The sequence below is a fragment of the Ceratotherium simum genome, chromosome 24 (assembly GCF_057802395.1).
Source record: "Ceratotherium simum simum isolate JZ-2026a chromosome 24, ASM5780239v1, whole genome shotgun sequence".
Taxonomy (NCBI): Eukaryota; Metazoa; Chordata; class Mammalia; order Perissodactyla; family Rhinocerotidae; genus Ceratotherium; species Ceratotherium simum.
In genome coordinates this window covers 15252403-15277603 of record NC_141923.1, presented here as the reverse complement: position 1 = coordinate 15277603, position 25201 = coordinate 15252403, and the positions used below count along the sequence as shown (strand labels likewise).

General features: G+C 45.2%; 2 protein-coding genes across 5 annotated transcripts in view; both read left to right on the top strand.

Annotated features, from left to right (window-relative positions):
• Window positions 1–9402, top strand: part of TDP1 (tyrosyl-DNA phosphodiesterase 1) — a 93884-nt gene extending 84482 nt beyond the window's left edge. For all 4 annotated transcript variants that reach the window (XR_015556130.1, XM_004434193.3, XM_087448064.1 and 1 more), the window contains one exon: window positions 1571–9402. Coding sequence is in view for 3 of the 4 variants with exons in the window: in XM_004434193.3 (XP_004434250.1) it covers window positions 1571–1644 (74 nt within the window). In the remaining variant the exon portion in view is untranslated. The remainder of the gene's footprint in view (window positions 1–1570) is intronic.
• A 7607-nt stretch (window positions 9403–17009) lies between these two features.
• The window catches only part of KCNK13 (potassium two pore domain channel subfamily K member 13), a 107254-nt gene continuing 99062 nt past the window's right edge, over window positions 17010–25201 (top strand). The window contains exons 1-2 of the mRNA XM_004434194.3: window positions 17010–17118; window positions 17570–18680. Of these exons, the coding sequence (XP_004434251.1) occupies window positions 18341–18680 (340 nt within the window). The 5' untranslated portion in view covers window positions 17010–17118; window positions 17570–18340. The remainder of the gene's footprint in view (window positions 17119–17569; window positions 18681–25201) is intronic.

Sequence of the window (25201 nt, the reverse complement as noted above, 5' to 3'; positions counted from 1 at the left end):
CAGAACAATATGCAGGACAAAATGGGTAAATCGGAGAAGTCCATTCACAGAAGATGGTGTTTCCAATGGAAGAGAGCAGGTGCTTTGGTAAGCCCAGTTAGTCGCCGTGTGGAGTCAGGTCTCCAGCCCTGCTAGTTCCTCGCCTTTTCTGAAACAAACATGTAACACAGGCCCCGGTATATGGCTCTCTAACAAGCTTGTTAATTAACAAAAAGTGTGTGGTTTCATGCTGTCAAACCATCTCAAAGCCAAAGACAAGAGAAGAGGGTTTTGATAACTTGTTGCCATCTTTGGCATTCTTTTCCTGCACATCCTGCTAAGCGCTGCTGTTTTCAGGCTGGCTCAGTGATTATTCGACACTAATAGTGAGGCTGCAGGGAGGGAGCAGCAGGTACCATTGTTTGCCAGGCTGTCCTCGGAGCTACCATCTGCCTCTGTTCAGAAAAGGGAAGTAGCCTCCCCCAGGGGCAGTTGGCAGTGCTGAGCAGCCGCTTCAGTGGGATGGTCCGTCTCAGCAGACCTGCCGAGTGGCCAGTTTACTACAAGCACTCAACCCTTCAGAGTTGTTCCATCTCTCAGACTTATCAGGACAATAAATGGGGATTTATTTTTAATCCTTGTGATGTGTTTACACCCTACCCATATCATTATGGTTCTTCTGAAATGATTTGACTCTAGCAGTAGCAATGCGTGCTAGAGGTGATTTGTTCTGATTTTTTCAATTTCTGAACATCGGTTGAAGGAAGAAAAGGTCACATTTATTGAGCACCTCCAACATGCCAGGTGTTCTCTCATTTATGCTTCACAATAATCCTGGGAGGTTGCTAATGTAATTAATTCCCATTTCCCAGATGAGGAACCTGAGGCCAGAATCCAAATGCATTCCCCTAGGGTGCAGACAAGGATGAAGGTGGGATTTGAACACAAGTCTTATTTCCATTGTACCATGCCAAGGAGTGTTGCTTTCTTTGACAATTGTCTGCAATCCTTATACAGAAACCCTCATCCCTTATCAATTATTAACCTTAAGGAACAGAACAAAAACATTACATGGACGTGACTCTGGGCCTCTTGGTTGTATGTGACCTTGACCAGCTGAGAGCAGAACAATGGCCCTTGACTGTACCAGTTGTTACTGCTGGTTTCTCCAGCTTCTTAAAAGAAGAAAATAATGGCTGTCCTTTGTTAGGTTCTCTCTGTGCCAGACACTGTCTTGCACACTACATGGATTTATCTCCTTTAATCCTCATGACAGCTGCATGACATAGGTACAGATAAGGAAACTGAGGCTCAGAGAGTGGAACTGACTTGTCAGTGTAAGTGGCAAGCCGGAAGGCATCCCTGGGTTTCTGCTTGCCTGCTTCAATGTTCACTCACGCCATGTCTTGACACGAACCTTTGCTGAAAGCCATTGTCTGAAATAGGCTATCGTCTGGGCTTGGTTCAGAAAAGGTTCTTCACAATTTGTAGACTCCAGCACATAAGTGATTTTATCCTGTTAGGTGAGTGAATTTTTGGTAATCCTGTTCAAATACGTCATATATTTATGTAATGTGTTTTTTCCCCCTAGATCGGCCCTGGATTTGGAACATTCCTTATATGAAAGCACCAGATACACATGGGAACATGTGGGTTCCCTCCTGAGAATCTTAAAGCACTGTGAAATTTATGTGTAAGACGTTGAGCCATGAACATTGGATGTTTTTGTTTGTACTGGATGTTCACTTCCCTTAAAGTTTTATCTGCACCCTTATGAAACTCTTTGCAGAGGTCAATTTTTGAACATGGATGTTGGTTATACTTTTTAATGGTCGTTATTAACATTTCTCACTAAACAAAACAAAGAAATATTTTCTTAGTTCACTTTTCTATGCTTTGGAACGAAAGCTATTAAACTCACAATGTTAAAAGACTACATAGATATGAAATTATCCTCAGAGTGATGTGGAATCTCACGTGGTGTCCGCTCTTCTGAGTTGAAGGTTGACTTTGTGTGTTGTGCTCCATCCATCGGGAAAGGTGCTCTTCATTCAACTGAAACTTTTCAGAGGAACAAAGGGACCATTAGCTTTCTCACCCAGCTCACTCTCCGCTTCCTGAATGTGTCTCGGACCACACTGGACGTGAGTCTGCGGATTCCTGGCACCTGTCGCCGAGGCTGGTGTGGCTGCCCTTCAGAAGCGATAAGTCAGGTTGACTGTCATCGCCTTGCAGCTTCACAGGATTTTTCATCCTCCCCAGCACCATGCTGGCTGCCTCACTCTTACGGAGGGGTCTCATGGGACCAGACCACCTGCCATTTCCTCACTTATTCCCCAGGCTGCATGGGTGTCTCTTCCATCCCCACAAATTTCCAGACAAGACAGCTCACAGAATCGTACAAAAGCACACAAGTATTTTGCTTGGAAGAAACCCTGAAAGGGGACCTGATTTGGTGCTTGAATTCACAAGTGAGAAAACTGAGGCCCAGAAAGGTTCAGGATGTCCCCGGGGTCACACAGCTGGCTGGGATCCGAGCTGAGTGTCTTTCTGCCTTGTGTACCTGTGTCCTTCGTACTTATGAATGGGTTCTCCTGGGTGACGTGGACCCTCTTTGTTTTCTTCTGCACAAGGCTGATTTCCAGTTTACCACTAGCCTCTTCATCTTGTAATTTAGAACAGAGTTAAGTGTTAATTTTAAAAGATTTTTAAAGATAGCTTTTCAAACTGTTCCTCAGAGGCCTAGGATTTTCACCTTAGCAACCTTGAAGGGTGGGGTGGGGGTGCTGTGATAGAAGAGGAGGCTAGGAAGACAGGGCTGCTGGCCCTCTTCCCATCAGAGAATCTCTGCTTTACCTGTTTTGTATATAGGGATTCTATAAAGGAGAGTATCTGGGATTTTTTTTTTTTCTTTTTTTAGTGATCTGATTTTTTTTTAAAAGTTGAATAGCCACTAGAATTAGATTAGCAGGTTCATTCCACAGGTAAGAAAACTAAGGTTTAAGCCTTTTCTGACCCTGCCTTCTACTTCCTAGAACATGTAAACGCTACGTCATGTGAGCCCAGAAGGCAGTGGGGAGGGTGCCCTGGGCTGGCAGTAGAGGCCAGCGTAGCGAAGGGGCCGGCCCAGAGCGGGTGCCCAGCAGTGTGACCTGCATGTCCAAAGGTCTGTGGCGGGGCATCCGAGATTCTCACCGGCACGGTGGTCCCATGCCAGGTGGGGGGGGGTGGAGGCAGCATGAGCTGCTTGGCAGCACCAGGCAGGCCTCTCAGTCAGCAGAGGCAGTGTCACGATGGCTGTAAGCAGTCAGCCTGCCCTGGAATGGGACCCAGAAAGCCTGGGCTGCTCGGGGCCCAGCCAATCAAGATGCCAGTGGCAGGGGGACAGCAGTCATGGCGGCCTGCCTGGCAGGCACTGTGTAGGGTCGCACAGTCCATTGCTCATCTGAGCCGCATAACTGCAGAGTGGGTCAGAGCTCAGAGCTGGAGTCAGGCTGCCGGGGTTTGAATCCCAGCTCTGCCACTTACTCGCTGTGTGGCCTGGACCAGGTTATTTAACTTCTCTGTGCCTTGGTCCCCTTAACAGTAAAATGGGGCTGGTAGTAACAATACCCATTGCAGGGGGTTATTGAGTGTCTGGTGAGTTAGCACATGAAAGTGCCTGGAGTGTGTGCCCACACAGAGTGAGAACTGTAGAGTGATTGCTATGGCAGCTGTTACAGTTGTGCATTAAGATTGTCCTCATTTTCCTGATAGGGAAACCGGGACTCAAAAAGGTAAGTGCTTGTTCAAGGTCACACTTTTAGAAAGTGCTCCTATCAGTATTTGGACCCAGGTCTGGCAGCACCCAAAGCCTGTTCAGTGCTGCCAGGCAGCCCAAGCTCCGGGTATCTGTGGAGGACAGTATCTGTGAGGAGACGGACCATCTTCCCCCCAGTCCATTGTGGACAGATCCTTTTATGGAATGCAGAATCAGGTGCTTGGGTGTCACAGCGCTGTCAAATGGCTATGAAAGTTTCTAAATGCTCCCCTTTACTTTCTGTGCTCATCACAGACCAGCCCTGGTCCACAGGCCACGGTTGGAGTAGCACTCCTCTGGACCCAGTGGGGACCCAGAGGACCATCTGGAAACAGACAAGTTCTGTAGAATGGGCTGGGTAGTCCGTGGTCAAAGGGTGTGTACTCAGTAGGTGCCCAGACCCAGCCCCTGACAGCAGCCTCCTGTGCCCCTACCCTGGTCAACATGGGCTCAGGGAGGGCAGGGCTGAGCCAGGCCAGCACAGGTAGGGGCGGTACCATGAGCTTTCTGGGCACAGTTGATGGCACACATGGGAAATAAAGTAATGCCCCTAGAATGGTCAACATGGAACACAGAAAACAAGCAGTTCTACCCCATCTGGTCCTTTCTCAGGGAGATTGGCCAAATTACCTAAAGTGCTACAAAAAACATCGTCAAACACACTTGTTAATGTTTTTGAAGAAACTGCTTCCATTATTCTCAGGCTCGGGTTTAACAGTTATTTCTCCCTAACTCAAGAAACCCTCACCTCCTGTCTGCATGAAGCTGCATTGCCACCTTTTATCCCTTTTTTCCACCTCCTCCCGCCCTTTTAGATCTCACGGAAACACTGTCCAGTGACTTTATACCTGCTGAGGGCAAACCTCCACATAAAAGAATCCGACCTCTTGCCTCTTCATAAACTGTCAATATAGGAGACTTCAGCTGATTAAGGAGTTTCTCTGCATGTGGACAAAAGGAACCACTGCCTTTGTTTCATAAAAAGTTTTATCTTGTTTTGGAATCTTACCTAACATCCTTTTCTAGAGATGGACATGGAGCCAAAAGTCTAAATGAGGTTTTCACACCAGATGATGAATTTCAATAGAATATTTTGAATGAGCATTTAAGAGAGCTAAAAAATTTTTGAGGTCATAAAATTGTCTAACACATGGTGACTTAAAAGAAGTCACCTGCCATTTTGACAGGAAGACTTCATGTCCCTTCCGTTTCCCACGCATTCTCGAATGAAGAGGGGGTTGGTCTGCCACCAGCCTCTTTCTTGGGGTAAGGGAGGGAGATAGGATTTCTAAATTTTTTTTTTTATCATCACACTCCTGGGAAAAGCTGCCTGGTTTTATCCATAGTGTGATATAAGTCAACCTTCAAGTTCACTAATTTGGGAGGCTGCCTTCTTCCACATGATAATAGTAACAGCCGATGTTTCTTGAGTTCTTCCTATGCTTAAGGGCCTTACATTTAATCCTCATGTCAACCTTCTGTTAAGTGACATCCATAAGGTCCCACAGTTAGCAACAGAGCCAAGCTTCATTTTGCTGGGTTCTTGTGTAGAAGTTACATAGTTATCCTTAACAGAAGTTATTAACATTACGTGTCTTTTCAAATGAATGTGGTTTATGCTTCAGATTCAGGATGCTTAAAATGAGAATCTTGGATTTGATTTTGTCACGACTTTTTTTCCGACATGAAATTAAAAGTTCACTTTCTAGGGAAATGACATCTAATATTTGATCCATTGTGAAACCAATTTTTGAGTGACCTAGATGTTTCTTTGATTCAAATCTTAGGATATTTGACTTTCTCCCTTGTTACTAAAAAATTGCTATAGCTGGAACCCTTTCCTTTCTCAAGCAAGAGAATTCCTTGAAAATACTTGCTTTAGACTGATCAATACCTCAGAGAAAGTGTTTGGATAGGCATTCTTATTTACATTCATAAAACGTGGCAATTGTATTGATAGATGAATGATATTGTAATGACAGTATGAAAAAAGTCTGTACAGGAATTCAATGACAGAAATAAAATAGCTTACCTATTGTATAGGATTAAATCTAAAATTCTATTGATGATATGCTAACTATGCATAGATCAGATCCCATTATGACAAAATCTTTGACAAGTTTTCCAAGTTTAGTAGTTCACTTATTTCAAGCATTATCCAGGACAAAAGTGTACTACAAACAAAGCTACAATTTCTTACTGCATTTTTCTGGGTATGAGCTATATTCCTTGTTTTACAGGGTTCCAAGCAAGTCTGTCTATTTCTATTGCATTTTATCTTATTGCATTTTATAGCTAGTAAGTTATATGTCTTAAGTGGCCGTTGCTTATATAATGGGATTCACAAAACAAAAGTTGAGACAGATCAGAAAGAGAGGTTACATGCAGCCATTTGCTCCTGGGAGATGCCAGCGATACAACCAGGACCCCAACGTGGAGGGAGGTGACCACCTCTGAGCCCAGTCTCTGTCCACTAGTCCCTAAGCAATAACGTTAACTGCCAAGTATTGACTACTTGCTATGTGCCAGGCACTGTCCTATGTGTTTTATGTGTATTAACTAATTTAATCTTCATAATAACCTGATCAAGGAGGTACCTTATTCCCATTTTACAGATGGGGAAACTAAGATTATTTGTCCTAGGCCACACAGCTGGCGAGTGGCAGAGCTGGGATCTGAACCCAGGCAGTACTGCAGTGAGGAACCAGACAGCAAGTGTGGCAGATGTTCCTGAGCTCCAGCCAAGGAGCAGGCCTTGTGTATATGATGTGTAACTGTAACTACAAACCAGGTGCGCTTTCATCCACTGTCACAGCAAATCATGGTTGGCGTGACAGAAGCAGCTAGCGGCGCATCAAACCAACCACTAAGTGTCGCATTAGCATGCAGGACTGAGCTGCTGAATTCTTAAAGCCAGATGCTGACGGTGGAGTAGGTTCCTTGCGAGTGAGAGCATCGAGGACTGAAAACTTGGCCATGTTAAGTATGTTCTCTTAAATTCTGGCTGAAACCTGCTGTTTCCATGGACTCGGTAGATCTGAAGCACAAAGCAGAAGGGATCAGGCCGAGTGTCAGAAGAGAAGGCAGCGTAGAAGATGCTGGAGAAGGAAAGGGCGAGAGGCAGCCCAGAAAATGGAGTGCTGGGTTATGACAAAACGAGGACGCCTCATCCAGTAACGGGGTGGCGAGCAAACCCAGTGCCCAAGCATGGAGAGTCTGGGTACGAGCTGCATTCCATGTTTTACAGGGCTTCAAGCAAGACTGTCTCAAAGCGGAATCCAATTTCTGCGTCTGTCTGCTTTTATGGGACTGCTCCTGGGCGGAGGGGGCCAGTGCAGAGTTCTCCCAAGATAAGCGGAAAATGCCTGAGGTCCACTCCCGAGCAAGAACTCTCTCTAGGTGAAGCATTAATATTGTGCCAGAGCAACCTTTTTATGCCTTGTCCTTCAATAATGTGTGCAAGCACATTATTTAAATGCAAAAGGAAACTAAGAAGGAAATTTTAAAATCCAAGTTTCTCGGAAAAGCCACGTAAATAAGTGAACTCTTGTAATCCGAGTGTTCTAGAACAGTGGTTTTTCAAACTGCAGATCACAACCCTTTAGTGAGTCATGAAATCAATTTAGGGGGTCATGACCAGCACTTTGAAATATAGTAGAATATATCTGTGTGTAGCACAAAGTAGGTTATTTTTATTTCAATTTATATATGTGTGTGTGTGTTCAGGGTTACAATATAAAATGTATTCCTTCCCAGGTTTGCTAGTTCATCCACTCTGAAGACAGATGCACTGGGTGATGGCTTGAGATTTGACGGAAGCCTAAGGAGGTGACTCACTCAGGATTCATTAGAATCATCTAGTCCCAGCTCTGCTCCCTCCACCATATGAGACCTTAGGCATGTCATGTGATGCCTCTGAGTCTTCATTTCTCGTCTAAATAAGACTAATACTTATCCTTCCTGCCTCCCGGGGTGGTTGTAAGGATCAAATGAAACCGTGCTCTTAAACTCTGGCAAGAACTCCATAAATATAGATTGTAATGATTCTTATTCTCAGTAAGAGTGCTTGGAACCTGCAGTCTCTCTGGGGCACTTAGGGAATGGTAATTCAAGTGTAGAAAATAAAGCCCACGCCTTTTGAAAAAGTAGTGGTTTTCCACGAATATTCCTTCCAAACTATAAAGTGCAGGTTGTGTCTGGAAGACTGGGGTAGATTTTAGAGTCCTGGCTGCAGCAGGGTGGCCGGTAGGCCTCCGGATCCCACAGGAAGGGGGCTATGTTCACAAGGAAGTCTCCATCCCTTGGCCCAGGCTGTCACACACTGAACGGCCCTGCAGAGCTGACCCATGTACTTCCTGCCCTGAAAGGACTGCATTCGCCTTGCCTGCTGCCTCTGGGGAAGAAGGGTCCTTGTGGTGTCAGGTGGGGCTGAGGGTAGAAGTGAGGGTCTTAAGGGATCTGACGAGCCTTTAGGTTTGGGGAGAGAACAGCTGGGCTTGCCTGTTAATCACCACCATGAAGCCCCTCATGCAGAGTCGTTCTTTCTTACAACTCTGTCTCTCGTCCTGCAGTCCTGGGAATCGCTGAGAATTTCATTCAGGTGTCTGATATAAACTCACTGAGGAGACGTGGAAGAGTGGTCTGAATGGGCTGGGAGGAAGCAGGGAAGGTTGCTAGGGCGGCTGCGTTCTGAGGCTTGTCTGTCTAGAAGGAAGGGAGAAGCTATGATGTGCTATGGGGGCACTATCCCAACGGCAGAGCATGCACAGTTGGTTAGGGTGTGAAGAAGGGGCAGGTGGCTTAAGGAGAGGGGTCTCCTATGTGGCAGATGGGGTAGGATGAGTTTAAGACATTATGAGAATGTCTAAATTTGACATGAGAAGCTCCTAAATTTGCAAAGAAAAGATGTATAATCACCCCCCTTCAATGTCAGAAACATGATGGGGATTAAAAATAATTACTTGACCAACAGCTTTACCATTTACAAGATGCATTCATACAGTAAATATTTGAGTGTTATGTGCCAGGCACTCCCCACTTCACCCCTGGGAAGAAGTCCATTTTACAAATGAAACTGAAGCTCAAAGTATGTGAACCTGCCTAAGGTTGCATTCTTGAAGATCATGAGAATAAGCTCCCACTTCTTGAACCCTTCTGATACCATAAGAGGCTCAAGAAATGGGCATCTTTAATTGTGCTCAGATTGGCAGAATCTGCCTTTAGGTAGGGGAATGGATCATGTGGTCTCAATGAGCCACTTAACACCTTTCTAGAGACAATCTGGAGACTCTTCTAAAGAGCCCAGCCTGAGCCCTGGCTCCACGTTTCCATTCCTTTCTTCTCTGGAACTCCAGGACACAATTGGCAGTGGGCCTCTCCCCTTGGTCTCTAATTCCCATTCTTGGAGTGGCACCCTGGCTCCCACTTAGAGCAGAACTGGATGGCCTTAAAAAGAAGTGCGGGGGTTGGGGGAGGGAATTGGCTGCATGAGAGGGTGATAGAAATGTTTCTATCATGATTGTAGCATTGGCTACATTTTACAAAACCCCTTGAATTATACCCCAAATTGGTAACTTTTATTGTATGTAAATTATAGTTCAATAAAGTTGATTTTTAAAAACTTAGTGTACAGTTCAGATATGTGTATTCATTGTATGTAATTCTATATCAAAAAACTAAACAATTGTTGAACTCTAGTTAATGTTACATATGGCTGAAGGGTTTAGGGGCAAATGTATTGATGGCTGTGGTTTACATTAAAATGCATAAAAGCGAGGCGTATTAATGGATGGTTATGTGTATGAGAAAGTATAGGAAAATTTAATTGTACAATCTAGGTTGCCACTGTAAAATTCTTTCAACTTTGGTGTATGTTTAAAAATGTCATTATAAAATGTTGCAGAGGAACCAAGTACCTTCAGGTTTCTGGCAAGGCCAAATAGCTCCTATTGGACCAATTCATTCACAAATAAAACGTATAAGCTTTGGGGAAAATGAAAACTTTAAATACCAGCTACTGAAAGTGACCAGAAGCAGGAACTAGAGGGGATCAACAAGCAGAAGATAGGCATGGTGCTGGGTGAGTTTCCTCGTTCTCCCCACCCCGCCCCCCGCCCCACTACTTGGGGCCTGAGGTCAGGTCTCAGTCTGCGCCATGCACAGCAGGTCAACCTGAGGGAACACAGGTCAATTGAGGGAACACAATGGGTTTCATTTGCTTTAATATGAAAATAACTGAAAAGTCCCTCAATGTTGAGTTTTCTTGCAGTGGAAAATCTACAGTCTTGCTGGCTTGAAGATCCAAAGTACAGGGTTTGGAGCACCCACAGCCCCTGAGAGTGAAGAGAGAAATAACAGAAGAGAGCCAGAAAGGGGATTCCCAAATTCTGCATACAAACTCGGCTCAAGTCTCTGGCTGACCACGGAACTGTGCACACACAGCTACAGCTAAAAGAACTGAACTAAATTTTGACCTACTTCCCACTACAGGGGAGACAGTTTTGCAGTTGAGGTCAGGCAAGTTCAAGAATGTAAAAAAAGATTCTCATATTGAGTGAAAAGACAGTAATCTCAGCAGAGTAATAGAAATTATTTTTAAAGAACTAAATGGAAATTTTAGAACTGAATAATACAATATCCGTGTATTAGGGGAAAAAAACCAGTTTTCCCCTTCTATGTCTCTTTTACTCTCACACTACCACACTCACAACACTTCTGATCACCAGGTGTGTGGGAGTTTTTCCCCCACCAACCAATTCTGCAACACCAGCTGGGTGTCCTACAATTGAACTCAATTCTGACACTATCTACCTGGTGATAGTGTCAGATCCCACAGGTTAAGGGCTCAGTCCCACAGGCTACCCCACTTTAGATGCCAGTTATAAATCCAGGTTGCCACTGTGCTTCTGACAGATTGGCGATAAATCAGAGGTTCCCATGACCCACTCCTTGGGTTCAGTTAATATGCTACAGTAGCTCAGAACTCAGGGAAACACTTACATTTACCCATTTATTAAAGGGTATGATAAAAGATACAGATGAACAACTAGATGAAGAGCTACATAGGGCGAGGTCTGGGAGGGTCCCAAGTGCAGGAGCTTCTGTGCCCCTGGAGTTGGGTTGTGTCACCCTCCCAGTACATGGATGTGTTCGCCAACCTGGAAGCTCTCCGAACCCCATACTATTGGGATTTTCTGGAGGCTTCCTCACTTAGGCATGATGAATTATTAACTCCATTTTCAGCCCCTCTCCACTCTCAGGAGAATGGGGGGCGGGTGAGGCAGAAAATTCCAGCTTCTAATCATGGCTTGGTCCTTCTGGTGACCAGCCCCACCATCCAGGAGCCACCCAGAGTCACCTCGTTAGAACAAGAGACTCTCCTAGTGCTCTTATTCTTTAGGAATACAAGGGTTTTAGGAGCTTGTGCTAGGAACTGGGGCAGAGACCAGTAAATATATATATTTTTTCTATTTCACAATCTGAAATTAAAAGCTTCACTAGATGGGCTTAACAGCAAAATGGAGAGGACAGAGGAATCAGGGAATTTGAAGATAGGTCAATAGAAACGATCTAATCTGAAGAACAAAAAGAAAATATTGAACAAAAGGGAGGGGCACTAGGGACCTGTGGGAAAATATCTAAAGTTTTAACGTATATAATTGAAATCCTAGGAGAAGATAAGTTGGTATGAGGCAGAGAAAATATTTAAAGAAATAATGGCTAAAAATTTCCCAAATTTGGTGACCGACAAAGTGACAGACTCAAGTTTAGTGAATAAGCAGCAGGATTAACACAAAGAAACCCCCACTGGATGCATCCTAGTCAAACCACTGAAGACCAGGCTGGAGGAAATCTTGACAGCAGCTAGAGGAAGCGGGAGCAATGATTTGAATGACTGCTGACCCCTCATCAGAAACGTTGAAGACCACAGGGCAATACAACATCTTTAACATACTGAAAGAAAAAAAAAGTCCCCTCAGAAATCCATATCCAGTGAAAATATCCTTCAAGAATGAAGATGAAATTACCACATTTTCAGATAAAAGAAAACTAAGAATTTGTAGATCTGCAGTACAAGAAATGCTGAAGGAAATTCTTCAGAGAGAAACTCAAATATTCGGGAAGTAAAGCCATTGAAATAGTGAATATCTGGGTAAATATAAAAGACTACTTTTTTTCTCTTCTTTAAAATATATATTATGGTTTAAACAATAAAAAATTGTCTTGTGGGGTTTTAGCACATGGAGATGTGATTTGAATAGCAACCATAGCATAGGAGATGTGGGGAAGAAGGTGGGAATTGAACCTGTACACTTGCAAGGTTTCTATATTTTACACAAAGTGATACAATATTAACTTTTAGGGGGCTGTGAAAAGTTAATCCCTAGAGCAGCCACTTAAAAAATAGTGCAAAGAGATAGAGCTAAAAAGTCAATAGATAAAATAGGATTCTGTAAAATATTCAGTTAATGCAAAAGAAGATGGGAAAGGAGGAACAGAGGAAAAAAATACAATGGGGGCAAACAAAACAAATAGTGAAATGGTAGACCTAAATTCAGTCATATAAATACTACATTAAATATAAATGGTCTCAACCTATGCTGTCTACGATGGTAGCCACTAGCCACGTGTGATATTTAAATTACTAATATTAAATTAAAAAGTCAGTTCCTCACTTTCACTCAAGTGCTCAATAGTCACCAGCATATTAGACTACTATATTGAACAGCACACTTATAGAATATTTCCATCATCGCAGAAGGTCTGCTGGGCAGTGTTGGTCTGATCAATCCAATTAAAATGTGGAGATTGTCAGAGCTGACCAAAAAAAAAAGAAAAAGACCAAACTGTATGCTGTCCATAACAAATCCACTTTAAATACATAAAGACACAGATTAAAGTCCATGGAAAAGATACCATGCAAGTATTAAGTAAAAGAAGCCTGTGGTGACTAAATTAATATCAGATAAAGTAAACTTCAAGGCAAAAGGTATTATCAGAGATAGGGAGAGACATTTCATAAAAGTAAAAGGGTCACTATATCAGGAATATATAATAATCATAAATGTTTATACTTAATTACAGAGCTTCAAAGTACATGAAACAATAATTGACATAATTAAAGGGAGAAATGCACAATTCCACAATCATTGAGTTGGTGAGTTTAATACTCCTCTCTCACCAATTGATAGAATAACTAGAACAAACAGAAGATTTGAAAGAGAGAAGATCTGAAAACCACTATCCACTACCTTGACCTAATTGATATTTAGAGAGCACTACACCCAACAGCTGCAGATACATATTCTTTTCAAATGCATATGGTGCATTCACTAAGATAGACCATATGCTGGACCATAAACGAAGTCTCAATAAATTTAGAAAGACTGAATCATATTGAATATGGTTCTCTGACCACATCGAAAATGTTAGAAATAAATAATGTCTCAAAAAACATATTTGGAAATTAAACGACACACTTCTAAATAATTCTCATGTCAAAGAAGAAAAAATTAGAAAATATTTTTAAATTATATGAAAATAGAACATACCAAAATTTTTAGGATGCAGCCTGCACAGGGCTAACAGGGAAATTTATAGCTTTAAAATGCTAACATTAGAAAAGAAGAAAGGTTTAAAATTGCTGATTTAAGCATTCACCATAAGAAGTTGAAAAAAGAAGCAAAATACACCCAAAAGGAAGTAGAAGAATGAAAAATAAGAGTAGGAACCCCAAGTGGAATTTATCCCAGAAAGACAAGGTTAGCTTAACCTTAGAAAAGCAATCAATGAAATTCAACATATTAACAAAATAAAGGAGAAAATAATATGATCATTGCCCTAGATGCGGAGAAAGCATTTGACAAAATTCAGCACTCATTCATTTTTATTTAAAAACAAAAGCTTGGGCCAGCCCCGTGGCTTAGCGGTTAAGTGCACGAGCTCCACTACTGGCCGCCCGGATTCGGATCCCGGGCGCGCACCGATGCACGGCTTCTCTGGCCATATTGAGGCCGCGTCCCACATACAGCAACTAGAAGGATATGCAACTATGACATACAACTATCTACTGGGGCTTTGGGGAGGAAAAATTATTAAAAAATAAATAAAAATAAATAAATAAAAACAAAAGCTCTCAGAAAGCTAGAAACAAGAATAAAATGACATTTCCTCAACCTGATAAACGGCATCTATGAAAAACCCACAGTTAACATCATACTTAATGGTGAAAAACTGAAGGCTTTCCCTAAGATCATGAACGAGACAAGGATATCTGCTTCCACCTCTTCTATTCATTATTATACTGAGGTCCTAGCCATTGCAGTAAGACAAGAAAAAAAAGATAAACATCAGAAAGGAAGAAAAGCAAAACTCTATTTCAGATGACATGATTATTTACATAGAAAATCCTAAAGGAATCAACTACTATAACTAACAAGTGAATTTAGCAAGGTTGTAGGAACCAAGTTAATTTGCAAAATCATTTGTATTTTTATATACTACAGCAAATCATTGGAAAATGAAATCTTGATATTACATTTACAATAGCATCAAAAAAATAAGATACTTTAGAATGAATTTACAAAAGATGTGCAAGATCTCTATGTGAAAACTTGCTAAGAAGACTGAAATAAATGGAGGGATACGCCTCATGTATGAATTAAGATGTTAGTTCTCCCCAAAATAGATCCAACACAATCCTACTCAAGATCCCACAAGGCTTTTTCTGATGAAATTAACAAGCTGATTATACAATTTTTATGAAAAGGTAAAGGTCTCGTAATATCTAAAGAAAATCTTAAAAAGAGCAAAGTTGGAAGACTCACACTTCCTGACTTCAAGACCTACTATAAAGCTACAAGTAATCCAAATACTGTGGTATTAGCATAAGATGGACAAATAATGCCCAAGATACAGATTCCTGAAATAAATTCACTTTTGTCTTTTCAGCAAATGTCACTGAAATAACTGGATATCCACATGGGCAAAATAAACCTTGACACTTACCTCACACTATACAGAAACATAAACTTAAAATGGATCATAGACCCAAATGTAAAAGCTAAAACCATGAAATTTCTAGGGGGAAAAAAAAACCCAGAAAATCTATGCACCTTGGAGGTAGGTAATGATTTCTTAGGACACAAAGAATACCAAACATAAAAGATCGATAAATTGTACTTCACCAAAATTAAGAAGTTACACCCATTAGAAAATATCTTTAATAAACAGGCAAGGCAGAGACAAGTAGAAAATATTTGCAAGATCTGAGAAAGGACTGGTCTCCTTGATATATAAAGAATCCCTACAACTCAATAATAAAAAAGAGAAAATTTTCTTAATGGGCAAAATATCTCATCAGGGAAATACAAATTAAACCATGATGAGATACCAGCACACATCAACCAGTCTGTGTAAAATTAAAATGACTGATACTGTCAAATGTTGACAAGGGCGTGGAGCACCCAGAACTGTTGTACATGGCCGGGTGGTACAGCTACTCTCGGAAAATGCTAGGTAGCTTCTTATACAACTAAATACCCACCTCCCCTACAGCCCAGCAATTCCACGCCTAGGTCTTTACCCAGGGATACGAAAACATATCCACAAACACTTGTACCAGAATGTTCCTAACAGTTTTATTTACGAGAGCCAAAAATTTCTAACAGTCCTGGTTTCCATAAAGGGGAGAATGAATAAAACGATGATATATTCAAATAATCAAAAACTAGGAATACAAAAGGAACAAATTACTAAGACATATAACATGGATAGATCTCAAAAACATAAAGCTTTACACAAAAGAGTACATAACGGTATAATTCCATTTCTATCAAGATCTAGAACAAGCAAAACTGAGTTCTCTTATAAGCAAAACCAACTGATGGTAGAGAAATTCAGAACAGTGATTTCCTCTGGAGGAATGTGGGTGGGGAATTTGCTGGGAAGGGACTATGTGGGAACTCTGACCTGTTGATGGTATTTGGTTGATAGGTTGAATAGGTAGAAGTTTAGTTTGCAAAGGTGTATGCATCTGTCAGAATTCATCTAATGGTACACTTAAGATTTATGCATTTCATTGTAAATTCTACCCCAAAAGAAAAAAATCGGTAAATAAATATTGAACTCTAGTTAAGGATATGCAGAAGTATGGGGGGCGGGGAGCGTACTGATGTCTACAGCTTACATTGAAATGCATCCGGGCAGGCCCCATGGCTTAGCGGTTAAGTGTGCGCACTCCACTTGGAATCCCGGGCGCACACCGAGGCACTGCTTCTCCGGCCATGCTGAGGCCGCGTCCCACGTACAGCAACTAGAAGGATGTGCAACTATGGCGTACAACTATCTACTGGGGCTTTGGGGGAAAAAATAAATAAATAAAAATTAAAAAAAAAAAAAAAGAAATGCATCCAAACAAGATGGGTTGATGGATGGAAAGAGGGGCGGATAGACATGTAATAAGTCAAGTACAGTAGAATGTTCATTGTAGAATCTACAATGAGTATATGAGTGTTCGCTGTAAAATTCAACTTTATGTTTGAAATTTTTCATAATAAAATGGGTAGTGGGAGTAATTGCAGGACTCACCCTGGGTGGATACAGAGGCCCCCATATGAGCTATCCCCCCTAAAGCTCTTGCCCCCAGTACGCTGGATAAAAGAGGGGCATCCGGGAGTGGATAACGGAGCTGAGAGCCACAGCAGAGCATCAGGGCTTCTGATGGCAGATGTACTGGAATCCAGAGCTGTGTGTTGCTTTATTCTCTGCTTCTGGCAAGTCGAGGTGGGTGGGTGGGCTCTGAGCCTGGGATCATTCTCTCGGGAGGCAGGGAAATTCTACTTAGTTCAAAGATGCCCACGCATCTATTCCTTTATGTATCCACATTCACTCCCGCATGCCTGGGTCTGGTCATTCCGGAGGGGCCATGTGTGGCTCGGTAGACAGGTGGGGCGAGATGTGTCTGAAGGGGACGGAGCGCCCTCTTCTGGCCCGTAAGGGGCCCACACAGGTCCGCTAAGCACCTGACCACCACTTTGGCGCCCACTCCCCGAATCTGCGGATGGGAGCGCCGAAGCCCCCGGGTGGGCCCGCCGAGAGCTGGGCGTCTGAGGGCGGAGACTAGCGCTGGGGGCGGCCCCGCGCGGCCGGGAGGCGGGGGACGGGGTGGAGTCGCTGCCGCCCGCAGCCGCTCGGCTCCACCTGTTGCAGCGTCGGAGCGCGCCAGCCAGGCAAGACAGAGCCCGGCGTGGACGTCTGCTCCCCGCGCCGCTCTGCAGGGCAGGCCTGCGGCTAGGAGGGGACCTGGGGCAGATCGGCGCGGAGGGGGCGCTCCCTGGGAGGTGAGATCGGAGCGCGGCCGCGGCGCCAGCGCCTCTTGAAAGGCGGGGTCTCGGGGAGGGCCCCGGGCGGTTCGCTGGGGAGTCTCGCCTCTGGTCTGCCTGGGGTGGGGGAAAGCACTCCGCGCGGAGCCCTGTAGGCGCGAAATCGCTGGAGCGCACCGAGGCAGCCAAGCCCGAGTGGAGGAGATGGAACTCTCCGGGGTCACGATCTTCTGGCCGCGGGCCCCTCAAGCCCCAGGTCCTTGACAGCTTCCCAGGGAGCTGGGGCCGCCTCGCAAAGCGCGCTTCGCGCAGGCAGAGCGGACACGTGGGGGCGGAAGACGCCCCCGCGCAGGACCCAGAGGCCAAGGGCGTTCTGGTCTGGGCAAGGCGAGGGACACTGCCCGGGAGAGATGCCCCTAACTTCCTTCACTCCCTCATTTCAACCTCCCTTTCTGGTTTCCTCCTCCAGCTGGTCCGCCCGCTGGATGCCGGGCAGCTTGGGGGCCCGGCGAGAGGTCAGAACCTGAGGACGCCGTTCCGCACAGTGCCTCTGTCCGTGCGCCCGTCCGGGACCTGCTCCAGCCTCAAAGCCCGGCAGCCGGGTCGGGGACCCGAGAGGCCTGAGGCTCCGCGCGACGCCGAGACTGGGACCCAGCACCACGGATCCATCTGGGGAGGCACCTCCAAAGCCAGGCGACTGAGACCGCGCGTCCTACCCGTCGGTACTTGAGAAGCGATGGTCAGCGAGTCGGAGACCGCGGGGCTCCCCTTACCCGCCAGCCTCCGAGGCCCACCGACCTTGGCTTCGGGGGAAATTCAAGCTCGCCAGAGTTAGCCTTGAAGACGCGCCACGCCCCCTCTCCAATCTGAGCGGGGCCGGGCGCCACGGTGGAAACAGCGCCCGCATCCTCGTGCCAAGCAGAAGCCGACTCTGAGCCTGGTCACTCGGACCTTCAGCGTTTAGGAGAACTCCAAGGCGGGCGGGGACGGCCGCGAAAAAGCGGATTTGAAACCAGGAATCAAGGCGGACGTGGGGAGCTGGCGCCGCTGGAGCGCCCGGGGCGGCGGCCCGGGGAGCCACGCGGCCGGGGGGAGCGCCCAGTGGTCATGGGCCTGCCGGCCATCGGGCGTCTGGGGGCCGGCTGAGCGCCCCGCCGAGCCCCGACCTCCCGGGGGCCTGGGCGAGAGTCAGCCCGCGGCCACGGCCGTCCGGCGCGGGGCTGTCCCCGGGGGCCCGGCCATGGCTGGCCGGGGTTGCGGCTGCAGCTGCGGCCCAGCCCACCTGAACGAGGACAACGCGCGCTTCCTGCTGCTCGCCGCGCTCATCGTGCTCTACCTGCTGGGCGGCGCCGCCGTCTTCTCCGCGCTGGAGCTGGCGCACGAGCGCCAGGCCAAGCAGCGCTGGGAGGAGCGCCTGGCCAACTTCAGCCGCCGCCACAACCTGAGCCGCGACGAGCTGCGGGGCTTCCTCCGCCACTACGAGGAGGCCACCGAGGCCGGCATCCGCGTGGACAACGCCCGCCCGCGCTGGGACTTCACCGGCGCCTTCTACTTCGTGGGCACCGTCGTGTCCACCATAGGTAAGTGGGCCGGGCGGAGGGGCGGCCGGATTCGCTGGCTTTCCTGGCTGGCTGCTTCTCAACCTTGCATACGTCCGTCTCTGCGCTCAGCCCGGCTGCACAGATGTGAGTTGTTACCTGATCAACAGGTGTTATTGCCTCCCTGCTTCTCGAAATGCGGTCCACGGACCAGCTGCCTCGGCACCACCTGGGAGCTCCTTATAAATGCAGTCTCAGCCCCTCCTCAGACCTCCTGAGTCACAATCTGCACGTCAACAAAGTCCCCAGGGGATTTGAATGATCCTTAAATAATTGGAGACGCTCTGCTCTGGGAGATTTTTCATCTAGTTAAGGAGAGAGCTTGTGTTCATTGAATTTTAGGGAGAAGGCTTACAAATCGGGACAGGAACCTATAAACATTCATTGAGTTAGTACCATGCACAAGGCACTGGTCGGGAGCGGGGGGGGGGGGGGGGGGGGCAAGTTTAAAAAGACTGTGCCGGTTACTTCAAATTTGTAGAGAGAAAATCAGATTGAATACCAGATTGGAAGGAGGCAGAAGTGCTAATGAGGATAGAACTGTTTCCTACCAGGATGGGGGCCGGGGGAGAAGTGCCCTTTGGGCTGAACCAGTTGGTGTTAGGTAAGATTTGGGTTTGATGACTAAAAGTGCTTTGCACTCTGGAGGAGGAGAGAATTGCATTCAGGGGCGCCGTGAGCTACCTGATCTATGTGGTGTAGTGGAAGGAAGGCTAGGAAAGTCTTCTGGCTAACGGGGTGGCGAGGGACATTTACCGTCAGATTAAGGAGCTAGAATTTATCTAAAAGCAATTGGGAGCCATTGAGAGTTTTTGAGCAAGAGTGTGGCATGGCTGCTGTCAGTTATGCCTTTATTCCCAGCGGAAGGAAAGAGTTGGGAGTCTTTGCACCACATCCCTAAAGGTTGTTCATTCTTGAAGCATAATTGAGTGATAAGGGGGTTGGAGAAGATGCTGCAGAAATTCCGAGGTAAGCAGAGAACTGGAGTGAGGAGAGAGAGGCTATGCAGAAAGGAAGCGGCTCCCAGCTGCCAGAGCACCAGGAGCAGCAGCAAGGCTCACGGTGGCAAAGAGCACAGGGTGTGGCCCCTGTTCTTGCCAGCAGAGCTTGTCAATGAAGCAGGGCTACAAGGCAAACTTCCGTGAAGCTTCCACGCATGATTCTCTGAGGTAGACATTCTGCCAGAAGGAGCACAAGGCATAATAGGGATCAGCCTCAGGCCTGATTAGTCAAGAAAGACTTCCCCAGGTTAGTCTAGAAGTCAGGGCTCAGTTGGTGAGTAGGAGGCATGCCCCATCTGAGGGCCATTATGACACGGCAATAACTGGGCATCTGGCAAGAAAAACTAGCACAGCATTCTCCGTGATAACCAGAACGTGGGGCCCTGGCGGGGATGGAGAAGGAGTGATACCCTCCATGGTTCTCTCCCCCAGCCCACATTCTCTGCTGGACTCTCTCTTAGCACAATTCCTCAAGTCCCTCATCGTGTCACCTTCTGTGTCTCAGAAGACAGGTCCAGCGTTTCTCTGTAAGGAGGGCTTGGGGCGAACAAACTGATTGGGAAGCATTGCTTGAATCTGCTGTTTGCATAGAAAGTACAGAGTTTTTTGTTTTTTGGTGAGGAAGATTAGCCCTGAGCTAACATCTGTTGCCAATCCTCCTCTTTTTTGCTGAGGAAGATTGGCCCTGGGCCAAAACCCGTGCCCATCTTCCTCTACTCTATATGTGGGGCGCCTGCCACAGCATGGCTTGATAAGTCATACGTAGGTCCACGCCCGGGATCTGAACCTGCGAACCCCGGGGCACCCGGGATGCCAAAGCGGAGCATGCAAACTTAACTGCCACGCCATCGGGCTGGCCCCGAAAGTACAGCGTTTTTATTTAGGTTGAATATTTATTTGAGGTAGTTTTGGTGAGATATTGGGGGGCTAAATCCCCCTCCCACAAGCCACCCCTTGGCACTCCCCATGTACACGGAAGCAGGAAGGAGCACAGTGTGTCCATAGACGTGAACATCGATGCCGTGGGAGCTGAGAATGTCATGGGTGGGTGGGCGTGTGGGAACATAGGCTTTTGTAGTGCAAATATAGTAATGTAGCCCAGGGAATAGAAGGAAACCAGAACTGAGTCTGGAGTTGGAGCTATCGGTCCTACCTCTGTAACTTGGGCAAGTTTCTTAACTGTTCTGAGCCCCATCCTTCTCATCTGAGATGTCTGCAAAGTGCCCACCTTGGTATCTGGCACATCATAGCTGTTCAGTAAATCTTAGTCCTGTCTCCTGCCCACTCCCCTCCCCTAAGTCTGCCCCTCTTGCAGGGTTCTTGTGAGGAATAATGAGCTCATGTAAGTGAATGTTCTTTTAAAAAATGCAAAAACGATGTAAGTATGGGCTTATTTTTACTTTCTCACTTCTAACATTTGCTTTTAAATTGTTTCATTACTTGCTGTTGTAATAACGGCACCTGCTACCCTGTATTAGTGTACATGTTGGGCACATACTGTGATTAATATGTGAATATGTGATGCACCTAATTGCTACATGACATTCACACTTAATTGCAGTCGACACAACTCCATGAGGTAGGTGTGATTATCCCCATTATATAGATGAGGAGACTAAAGCTTCGTGTTCTTTGTAAAATAACGTATAAAGAAGAAAGAAGTTAAACCATCTATAAAGATAACACCCCAAGTTGACCATCGTTAACATTTTGGTGCATTTCTTTCTATTATTTTTTCCCTGTGCATACACATATGTGCATTTGTATTTTTTAAAATTGGGATCATATTCTAGAAACCATTTATGTCTTGTATTTTATTCGTAACATTAAATGATGGTGTTTTTCTTCTAAAAATTAGTTCCACCATGCTTTATTCTAAGACTTTGAGGTCACAAACAACAAGAAAGCATACAGTGAAATAATTATGAAATGTAAATAAAACTTCAGCACCAGAGAAAAGAAGAACAGAAATATGGAAAGCAAATGTATCTGGGAAGTTGCTAGAAGCAGACCTTGAGCCAAGAATTTGAGTGCAAACAGTTTACTGGCAAGGGATATAGGCAGGTGAAAAGGAAATAGGTCAATATAGGGTGTGCTATTAGGCAGGAACCACAGTGGGTAACTGGTTTAATCCCAAGGGGAAAGTTGAAAACAATGCAAAGCTCATGACCCAGAATTAGCCCATGCAAGGGAGCTGGGGTATTTATACACCCACACCTGTCAGTAATTGATTAAAGGCTGTTTGGAGGGTGGGAGAAGCACAAGGATATAATTCCCAGGTACTTCTGGCCTGATTTTCATGGACAACCCAAGGGTAGCCCTCTGACAAAGATATTGGTATTGGCCATTTGAAGATATAGGCATTCGTTGCCCTGAAATGGTAAGAGGGATCCCGAGGGTTGTGGGCAGGACATCAACAATGACTATTCAAGCTCCAGATTTGGTTGCAAGCACCGTAGCAGAGTCATGATCCATACTGGAATTCTTATGATCAGAAAAAATGAAGCATAAACCATTTTCCAGTACGTCATCCTCAAAAATATTTCCCCCTTGGGATTTTATATAGGAGACACTGCATAGGACCAGTGAATGATGTTCACGAACAACATTTTCCTGGAAAATGCAATTAAAGATTTCTTGTAACTGTTGTCTAGTTGAGACCTTTGATTTAAAAGTCAGAGCAGAGTGGAAAACAGTTTGGCAGTTTTCTCAAAAGGTTAAACATAGAACTACCATATGATCCAGCAATTCTACTCCTAGGGTATATATTCAGAAGAATTGAAAGCAGAGACTCAAACAGATATTTGTACACCAAAGTTCATTGTAGCGTTATTCACAATAGCAAAGTGGTGGAAACAACCTAAGTGTTCATCAACAGATGAATGGATAAACAAAATGTAGTACATACATACAATGGAATATTATTCAGTCATAAAAAGGAATGAAATTTTGATGTATACTACAACATGGATAGACCTTGAAAACATTATACTTAATGAAATAAGCCAGACACAGAAGGACAAATATTACGTAATTCCACTCATAGGAGGTACCTAGAATAGGCAAATTCCATAGTAATGGAAAGTAGAATAGAGGTTACCAGGGGCTGGGAGAAGAAGAGAAGGGAGAGTTATTGTTTAATGGGTGTGTAGTTTTGTTGAGGATGATAAAGTTCTGGGTATAGAGAGTGGTGATGGTTATATAACATTGAATACTATTATATGGTTATATAACACTTAATACCATGAATACATTTAAAACCATTGAATTGTATACTTATGGTTAAAATGATAAATATTGTGTATATTTTACTACAATTTAAAAAGTCAGAGCAGAATATTAAAACTTAGGGGTGTGGATTCTGGAAGAGGTTGATGATTAGGCTAGAAACAAGAATAAATTTGAAATAGGGAAGTAGATTGACAGTATATCCTGTAAATGATCTTCTATAAATATCTTTTCTCTCAAATAGGCTTTTGCTAGGAATTTATTCCTATGTTTGCCTGTGTGTTTATAATTCAGCTTCCGTCCAAAAAGGATTTGAGGTATTTTAATATGATATGGTCAGGGCAAGCTTAGATTATGCCATGGTAAGAAGCTACCCCCAAATCTCAGCAGCTTAACACAACAAGAGTTACTTCTTACACACACACAGCCCACTGTGGGCAGGGACTCCCCAGGGCAGTTGTCTCCTGTGTTGGCTCAGTGTTCCAGGCTTCTTTTATCTTGTGGCCCCTCTTCATCAGCAGGCGTTCCGAGACTGCCCAGGACGGGGAGGAAAGGACTGAAGACTGGAGCACCAGCAATTAAACGGACACCACCATGCATGTCACCTCCGTGCACATTTTGTTGGGCAGATCAAGCCACATGGTCTCACCCAACCTCATGGACTTTGGGAAACACACTTCTCCCATGAGTCCAGAGGTGGATAAGACTCGATATTGGTGAACAGCACGGGTGTCTTTCACATATGCGTGCATACAGTGCACTAGAAATGGATACTAATGGATTTAAAACAATGGAGAGATGAGAAAACATGAGTAGGATAGGACAATTAAGCCACAGATTGCTAATACACAGAGATATATGTCAAAAGGACCTGTGTAATTGCCAAAAGTGAGCCCCAAATTTGGCTGAATTTTCAGTTGTCAAAATGAACACAAAAACAACCATGAAATGGTTCCCCTTATCCAGGCTGGCTGCTTGGAAGACACCCAGCTTTTACAGACGTGAATAAAAATTTCTCCTACAGATTGTCATGAAAGGGACAAGATAATGTGGTGAATAATCTTCTCTCCAGCATCTGAGTCATAAATAGGAAAGAGAACCGTGTGCTCCTGCGTGGCATAGCATCCCTCCATGCAAGGTGCAATTCAGTGAAATCCCCTCTGCCCAAGTCCAGAGCCATGCAGAGCAAGCATGCAGCTCCCATTGGTCTCGTCCAGGAAGGACATTTAGAATTCTCTACTGGCGGTTCCCAAGCTCTGGTGTCCATAAGAACTCACTGCAGGGGAGAGTAGTCTTGTTAAAATGCGGGTGCTTGGTCCCCCCTTTCAGAGATCTTAATGCAGTAGATCTGCATTTTAAGAAACTTCCCCAGATGGCTCTGATGTAGGCAGTACAGGGAGCACACTTGAGGCATGCGAGACAGGAGTTGGCATAGGGTTGAAAACTGAGACCACCCAACGAGGATCCTCACTGTTCAAAGAGTGGTCCACGAATCAGCAGTATCAGCATTACCTAGTAGCTTGTTAGAATGGCAGAGTCTTAGGCCAATCCCAGACCAAGTGAATCAGAATCTGCTCTTTAACGAAACACCCAGGTGAGTCACAGGCACGTTAAAGTTTGAGAAATCTGGAGTCTAGAAAGCTGTTGTGTTGTGATGTTGCTGACTAGGGCAAGCCTCCCCTCTCTGGGCTTTAGAACACAGACAAACTGGTGGCCAGGCTGGCATGGTGAGAAGGCGAGATGTGCTCATCTGTCTCCTTGGTGGACCTCCTCCCCAGGTGATAGTTAAGTACATGAGGAGTAGGTTAACCAAGACCAACATTATCCAGATGCAGGGATGCAACAGGCTCAGGCTGAGAAGGGGATCCTGGCTTGTGCAGATCTGAGAAGCTCAGACGCAGAGATGCTGAGCCCCTCCTTGGTGGTATACCACTCAAGTAGGTGACCAGATTTTCAATGACAGTTTCTTTAATTTTAATTAAACAGAAATAATTACACTGGCGCCTCTTGTTGGCCCCGGGTGTGGCTGGTGATTAGCACGTGGGTAGCAGTGTTCTGCAAGGCGCTCTGGTTCAGGAGCTGAGCTGACAGGTATGTATGGCCTGGTCAATGTGCAAATCTGTGTGGCCCTGAACTGAATATGTTTTCAGAATCTGTTTTTTCCCCCGTGGGCACAGGCCCCACTACTCCCTAATGTCCCACATGCCAAGTTACACTCATTTTCATTCATGGTCTGACTCCTGGGTTCACTGACCACAGGGTTTCCCTTCCAAG